Below are 8,058 nucleotides of genomic sequence, written 5' to 3'. Positions count from 1 at the left end.
CGACATATTTTTTAACACCGTCATCATAACGTTTGTCCATTTGTAAAAAAAACTTCTCTTATCTCAAGAGATCAAGTGTCTGACGCATTAAATTGAGTTTACACAGGCTACGTCAAAGTATTTGCAAGGAAGAAGTTTTCCCGTCAATTTATCGGAAATAATCAACGTAAATGGAGATTGAAAATATTTGTTTCTTCCACGTGTGTTTGGCTTGAGTAATTCGTTTCCTCAAGATATCGGTAATCGTCACAAAGCTTACCATCGTTCTTGCCAGACAATGTCTAAATTGTTTTGTTGTTGCGAATGCAGAAGCATGTTTAAAACGGTTCCTACAAAATATTAATCATCTTTACACCTAAGTTGATCACGGGCCCACTCATTTACATTGTGTAAACCTGAAAAGACGTTATATGAAGTTACCTAACGTCCATGTCCTTATTTACATAAACCTTCCCATGTATCTTCTCAGGTTGCGGCGCAGCGACAAACAAACATTGCTTATGTAAGATTTTGTGGAACCGAATGTATTGATACGGTAGAAACACCCATGTTCCAATCGTCGTCATGGCTTGCAAAACAGTGATTTCCTTGGAACTACTTTCTGACTGACATGAAACACCAAGGAAGCAGAACAAAAGGTCACACAAGGAAGAAGAAGTTTTGGCTTTTGTTGCTTAACAGTATCAAGCTACCTTTCGGGATGTATGGGAACCAACGACATGTTTCAAAGAACTATAAGTTTCCTTTGAAGGTCGATAAAAGTGCTGAGTTTTTTCCGCCCAGCCCGCAAACACAGCATGAGGGTAACCTGATCCCCCAGGCTGTTATAAAACCAACCATAGAATGCTTTGACTGCATTTTGGAGTTAATTTAAACAAAAAAATAACCAAAAGTGGAGGAGGCAGAACTTGGGTAAAGTCAATACATGACGTGGAACGCCCTCTTGTGGTTACTCGAATTTCAGAAGCCTTCGCTTGTTGTGAAACCTCTGTCATGGTTGACTGCTCATGGTGGATTCGGTTGATCATATCACGTGGTTTTGAAACTTGTTTGTTTAAAGAGAAGTATGACGTCACAGGCAGGTAAAGTTTTTTCGGAAAAATGATTCTTAAACACACGGTTGGTTGCGCAGAGTCGGTAAAATGGGAGTTTCACGCTCCCTCTTGTGTCGACAATACGTCACTCATGGGAGCGCAGCCTTAGAACCGCAGACTGTGGCAACTAGGCCGCCCGATGTTCGCTATTTTGTTACAGAGCAAAATAATCTTTACATAATGCCCCGAATTCATCAGATTTACCAACATTGAAGGGGTCTGCGGAAGCACGATCCACTGAGGCGAATCATTTTTTACCCTTTGCAGAAAATCTTTTGTTCAAGTTTCCAACATCCTTACATATGCAGCACTTTAATTTACAAAACAACTGCCTGTAAATACTTTCTTTGTCAGCAGCTGTACCCGCTTTCACGGGCCTTTTTTTGGCCACAAATCACCCACCTCAGGTTTTCCTCGGCACCTTGACCGCTGTTGCCAAAATACCCGCCGCCAACTGTAGGTTTTTCCCCCGAAAAATTCCCGCGAAGCTTCGTTGTCTCGACCGCGTGTGGTTAGCCTGGATTCAAATCTCGGTGTAATTAAATAAACAAGGGAATCCACTTTCTAGACCGAAAACGTAAGTTATCATAGGGAGAAAATATAAAAAAACATGACATATTTTTAAACCCCTTATCACAATCAAGTCTGACGCATTAAACTGTATTTACACAGGCTACGTCAAAGTATTCGTAAGGCAGAAGTTTTCCCGTCAATTTATCGGAAATAATCAACGTAAATGGAGATTGAAAATATTTGTTTCTTCCACGTGTGTTTGGCTTGAGTAATTCGTTTCCTCAAGATATCGGTAATCGTCACAAAGTTTGCCGTCGTTTTCACCAGACAAGGTCTTGTTTGTTTTGTTGTTGCCAATAAGGAAGCATATTTAAAACTGTCGCATTTAATATTTCATCACGCTAACATTGTTAGCCCTGAAGTCACCACGGTATCTTGCACTGTGTGTAATCCGAGTCTAAATTATCCTAGCAAAGTGTTTTTATGGATGGAGGACGAAAAGCCAACAAACGTTTCTACGAGGAGCAAACAGTGGTAAAATGATGAAATGTTTCGTGGAAAGCAATGTTTGCCAACCTGGGGTTAACTCAAGGGCCCATAAAGCGCCACAATTGACGCATTGTTTAAAACTTCCAACCGTAATTCAAGTCTGGGGACTAATAGCCAACGTTAACTTTCAATTTTAAATTATATTCCAAGGCCATGCAGATAAATAAACATGGCATTGAATTAAATATTTTTCACTGAATGAAGTACATTAAGATACACATAAATACACGAACAAACCAAGGTGGCAACACAGTGGCCGAGCAAATTACAGCAGTGTTGTCAGGCAACACGTCACAAAAACTTTTAATATATAATTTTATATTGTTGTGTGCGGGATTCCATGAATGCTTTGCATTTTTGAATTCTTCCTTGTGGTAATTCCTGGGAGGTTCGACCTCTGTTGGTTTCGCGTTAAGTGGTTTCGAAAGCTGTTTGTTCAGGGCAATGACGTAAGCAACAGAAAGTTTCTCTGGAAAAATTCCACATAGCAGAGTTGCCAAAATTTGAGCAAATGTATCTACCAAGGTTAAATAAGAGCATCTGAAATATCAATGTTTTTACACGTCCACAAGTACACACAACTTGTTGTTGTTATTGTGTTGTGCATGTCTACTGTTTATAGCATTAAAATATTTGTCTGCAGAACAGGCGTAAAGCAATCTAAGATGCATGAAACTATTTCGAGACGTATATTTAGCAACAATACTACAAATAGGGCAACATATTTGCTCAAATGACATCTCCGTGTTTGGGAATATTTGTGTCAGACGCATCTTTAACGCCATCATGCGGAAGTAAAATATTGTTTTTTAATCCTCGCCTGCACGCTAAAGATAGTTAAGAATTCAACCAGGAGTCAAAGCCTCAAGTAGCAAACAACTCTCAGTCAACAATATAGCGGCGAAATTACATTGAGCTTTGTAATGTGAAACTTATTGTGGTATTTGGCTTTTTACTGGGTCAAGGAGTCACCAACGTCATGTTTGAGTGCACCAAGACGCACACAAGAGGATCAGGTGTAACCCGCAAATATCTTGGGCAATAAAATCAGTCAGTTTTAGTATAAAGTTGTTGATATATTTGCAAAAAGAAAACAATGGGTTGTGATGTTAGCAACGGTTACAAAGTGCGCTCGGTTAAAACAACAATCACATAATAGTTGACCAGAAAAAGAAAGAACATTTTGAAACTTGATTTATTTGGTGATAAATTAATACATGTTACAGTTGAGTCACAAATACACAACATTACAACTCTGGCATATTATTAAGATTTTATAATATGTTGAAAGTGTTAGGTATATTTAAAAAATGAGTTTTGACAGCATAAAACACAATATCTTACAAACCACAAATGTGACATTATGAGGATTATCCAAATGGTATACGTGAAGCAAATGCTTTATTCAATTTTCTGTTTGTTACAACTTCAAGATAAACAGAACCACTATTTATCACAACTCAACCAATGCGCCCTGGTAGTTCTGTGTGTGGTACTTTAAAGGCAGCAGAACGCAACAATGAAAGCAGCTTCTCGAAAGCATTGGAATATATTCGTATCACCTCCATATGTCGTTACATTCTCTTATATTTTGTGAAAAGATTGTAAAGGACTCGTAAAGTTGACTTCAGTTCACAATTTGCCACATCTGAAAATTCAATATTTTCCTTTCAGTCATATATACATTTGAATATTGTTTACTCTGTCACACACTGATTGTAAACAACATTGTCACGAGTTTTGTGTAGGAAAGTCTAACCCACTCACCTTCAGGTCGAGCTTTTGGTTTGGGAAGTCCTGCATCTTGCATTAGTTCAAATGCAAACTGAATGTTGTGAACTTTATCATCGAAACTTTCAGGGGTTAGACTGAAACTATGCAGAGGAACAAAATATCCTTCCAATAATCCCATGAGAAGGATGAGATAAACACCATCTGCGAACTTGCAAAAAACAAAATACAAAGTTTACCTGAAAGTTCAATCTCCATTCTGCGGAATTTATTTAACAACATGCAGTGCTGATGAACATGCAGAAAGAACATTATGAAAAAAAATTTTATTTATTATTTTTTCCTTTTTTCACCCAACAAAGTTAAACAAACCTGTGTGTCAAGGTCGGTTACTGTAAGGTTGACTTTCTCCAAATGTCTGTTGGCAAATTCAATCAACGATCGCTTCACAATACTCAGTTTGTCCGGTGCATGGTCAAACAATGTGTCAAACGCATCTCGCTCTGCAATAATTTATGATAATTTAAAAGCATTTTGTGATAATTTTGAAATTACTTCAGAAACCGCAAACATACCAAACTTTCCTCCGGTCATTTCCCTGCAAATTTAAAAAAGTTTCATATTGCTTTCAAACACATGAAACCACTTCAAATAATATATTTCAACAAAACTTTCAACAAATATTTTGAGCAACACATTATGGTTTGTCAACAATTTTAGAAATGTAACCATTTGGATTAATCCCTGACAAAGGTAACTTTACATTTTTAACACAACCACGTACATCTGTGTGGAAGTTGATACCAACATGGTTGGTTACCATATTTAGTTCAGATATTTGGCCACCATAATGGAAAACTTACACAAGAGTTGTTGTAACTTCCTCACTGATAATTCTGTGTTCCAACTTTCCCTCGCGCTTTGTAACCACGACAACCTACAAAATAAACTAATAAAATACTTGGCTCCTTGCATAAATAACATGAATAAAAAAATAATTAACAACAGACAAATAATTTCTTGCCTTTAAGTTAACTTTTTCTGGGAGACGAATTGGAGCATTGTAATGGGTTGCCAAGGCAACAAGCAAATGAAGAATGGCGATCAAGTTTTTGGAATGAATACCTGAACAAGACATATCATAATTGTTGCCATCATGTATCACATAAAATGTGGTTCTACATAGAAATCAACTCACTATCAACACTCCATTTGAGTTCATCCCAGTTTTGTAATTCAAGTTGTTCGTTTACTTTATTAAGCACAGCTTGCAACTTGTCTTTCTGACCTTGGTCTGTCTGTGTCACCTCAGGCACCTGAATACATTCACACAAATGTTTGAATAAGAGGTTTTCCAACTGAACAAAACAGCACACAGCTTTCTTACATCTATATATCAGTCACAGACCATAACAAACTGCCACAATTTAACATACTTGTAGTTTAATGCCACCAAGCTTTTCCAGTAGTTTCTGCAGCACTTGGCCATCAAACAAATCTTCTTGAATGTCTTTCACAATAATTCTTTGTTCAACTAATTCATTGTTCACCCAATCCGTCAAAATCTAACAAGGATCAATAAGAATTGAAAAATAAACTTTTGTTTTTAAACTTGGACTACATTTTTATCAGAGTAATTTTTTGTAGATTTCTTTGGCTTGGTTTAGTTATGCCAGAGACAATAGTTTACATCTCACATAATTTATTACAATATAAATTTAATGTTTTGACCCTATTTAACTCATATTAATGTACTACCAACCTTAATAAGGTCTTTGACTTTTGGCTCCTCCAGGGAAGTTTTATCAATCATGGATCTCTCTTCTCCTTCCTCCAGGAGGAAACTACTTGGGTCGTAATCAACAGGAGCTGCTCCTCCATCGATTGCTTCTCTCCCTTCTTGCTCCAAATCACTCACTAAACACAAAATCACACAATGTGATGGTTAATGAATCAAGCAGGGGTACATCAGATCGGAAAGTTTGTAACTTGTACCAAAAATAGTTTCAAGTCGATGTTAATTTTGCATGTGATGTATACACTAGTCAAAGTTTTTTGTGAAAAAATATTATTTTATTTGTGTAGGTTGCTGATAAGTTTGCAAAAATGAGAATAAATCCTTGATTAAACAATTCAATTAAACACTTTTGCTTATGAGTAAACAAAAACTTATTTAGAAAAATAACAGATTTAAAATCCAATTTTAGAATTCATTAAAACTTTGTAAGAATAAACCTTGAAAAACAAGGACACAATTAATTATTTAACAACCTTCTCTTTGTTTCTTTTTTCGACCTAAAGTCAATGAAAAAAATCCCTCCTTATTTTCGGCAGGTTTATGGACGGGCGATTTTGGAAAGGCCGACATATTTTAGCAAGATTTTAACCGAAAAACAAAAACCAAATCACCTTTCTACAATAAGTTCCACTCCATTAGTCACAACAATACATGACCAAATATAACAAATACTTTGCAAGAGGAATCGACCAACCGTTAAATTATTTTTTATCCAGGGGTTTTGGAGGCAAAATTTAATTATAAGTTGTATAGTTTATTTTTCCCATACTGTATATAATCAAAATCATTTATCTTTTGGATAAAATTTACCTTCACGGCGATTTTCCTTGAAAAGTAAGCTCATTGCAGTAAAACAACAATTCTACTAAAAGCAAATTAATTGTTGTACTTTTTGGAAAACAGAGGCGTTCCTGTAATGTGTTTGGTTTTGCAAAATTAATGCAAGTTATTAAAAGCAAACTGATACGGTAATGCAACAAACAACGGTCTAGGAAATAGTCTACGGCGGTCGACAGAATGTTGCGGATTTCCTTTGTTGCCTTGTGTCATATCACAAAGTTACAACAACAATTTGCACTGAACAACCAAATGCGTTATCTACGCAAGGGTGTACAACTTAAACAATTATTTATATGTGATGTCTAGAATAAGTTTGCAAAAACAGCTTGATTAAACGTTGTTGACCAAAAGCAAGATAAAATGAAAACTACATTTGCAATTATTTTTTACGATTCTATTTCTAAACCAATGGCGTGACAAACTTGGCAAACGTGCCCTATGTTGTACTGTCATGTTATACAGACTTACCATCAACAACTAAACTTCCCCATGTGTTCCAAGGTGTTGCAAACGACATTTTCCTTTTCTTTTGTCAGCAGTGTTCCGTCCATGCGACAGATTGATATCAAACAACAACAGTTGGGTGTTAACAAATACGACAGGTCAGAACAAAACTATGCAAATTCCTTTGAAAAAAATAATAGGCAACAGTTAACGCTTTCAACTTCGTTGTTAAAATGAATGCATGACGTGATAACCGATATTTCAGCTACTAAACAAGAATGAACATGAGGAAGATTTGTGCGAAGGCTCTCCTATTGAAAAGCGACTGCGTAAATGCGGAAAAGAAACTTCGGATTGGAAAAGTTCGATGAATGGAGTTGAGAATGAGGAAGCAAACCAAGCCGTAAGTTTCAAATCCGCCTGCTTGATTCCAGGCATCCAAACGTAATTCTTATGGTTAGATCCTTGCTTCACTCATACAAGTCTATAATATTATTGCCAACTCTTTGTGTTACGTTTTACTTGTAATACGCTATATACATAACACTGTATAATGTGAATACAATGCCTATGTAACCATATGCTACAACATAATGTTTTTTAAACAAATTTTATTGTGTTTTTTTTTTAATATTTGAGTTTAGTTATTGTTTCAACTTCAACCTCGTAAAATTATTCGCCCTTTTCAAAAACTACAACATTTGTAAATGAGAACAATATTAAGAAACAACGAATCTTGATAACAACTGACGTAGCTGTAGTTGCAGAAAGAAACTCAACCTCATGCAAACACAACATTGTCGAAATATTAACATTTGACATCGGTATAGGTCAACTTGCTTTTAACCGAATGCGCAAACGATGCATTTAAAATTATTTGCGTTGACAAACTACCGCATTCTCAGTTACTCTGATACACGAACTTCGTCCCGCCTCAAACATCGAATTGCCAAAAATGTAGCGCGCACAATCCGGGCCGGAAATGGTTGCTTCACGTATTCGCATGTTCGACTCTGTAACCGCCACACGGTGGAGCACTTGCCCAGTGTTAAACGTGACGAATCTGCTGCGTTCTCAGCCGTGGGAGAA

General features: G+C 36.4%; 1 protein-coding gene across 2 annotated transcripts; it reads right to left on the bottom strand.

Moving 5' to 3' along the window:
• Positions 1-3,217: 3,217 nt before the first annotated feature.
• LOC145910346 (beta-parvin-like) lies at positions 3,218-7,148 on the bottom strand. Of its 2 annotated transcripts, none has more exons than XM_082997433.1 (10): positions 6,994-7,148; positions 5,650-5,804; positions 5,324-5,452; positions 5,086-5,203; positions 4,912-5,012; positions 4,751-4,824; positions 4,463-4,485; positions 4,260-4,390; positions 3,924-4,098; positions 3,218-3,804 (listed from the first exon to the last, which is right to left on the bottom strand). In XM_082997433.1, the coding sequence occupies exons 1-10, from the start codon at positions 7,040-7,042 to the stop codon at positions 3,731-3,733; spliced, it is 1,029 nt and encodes a 342-aa protein (XP_082853559.1). In that variant the 5' UTR covers positions 7,043-7,148; the 3' UTR covers positions 3,218-3,730. The 2 variants fall into 2 exon arrangements, with proteins under 2 accessions (XP_082853559.1, XP_082853558.1); XM_082997432.1 differs by lacking the exon at positions 6,994-7,148 and adding an exon at positions 6,159-6,318.
• Between the last annotated feature and the right edge of the window lie 910 nt (positions 7,149-8,058).

This window comes from Ascidia mentula, chromosome 8 (assembly GCF_947561715.1).
Source record: "Ascidia mentula chromosome 8, kaAscMent1.1, whole genome shotgun sequence".
Lineage (NCBI taxonomy): Eukaryota > Metazoa > Chordata > Ascidiacea > Phlebobranchia > Ascidiidae > Ascidia > Ascidia mentula.
This window is presented reverse-complemented; position numbering and strand designations above follow the sequence as displayed.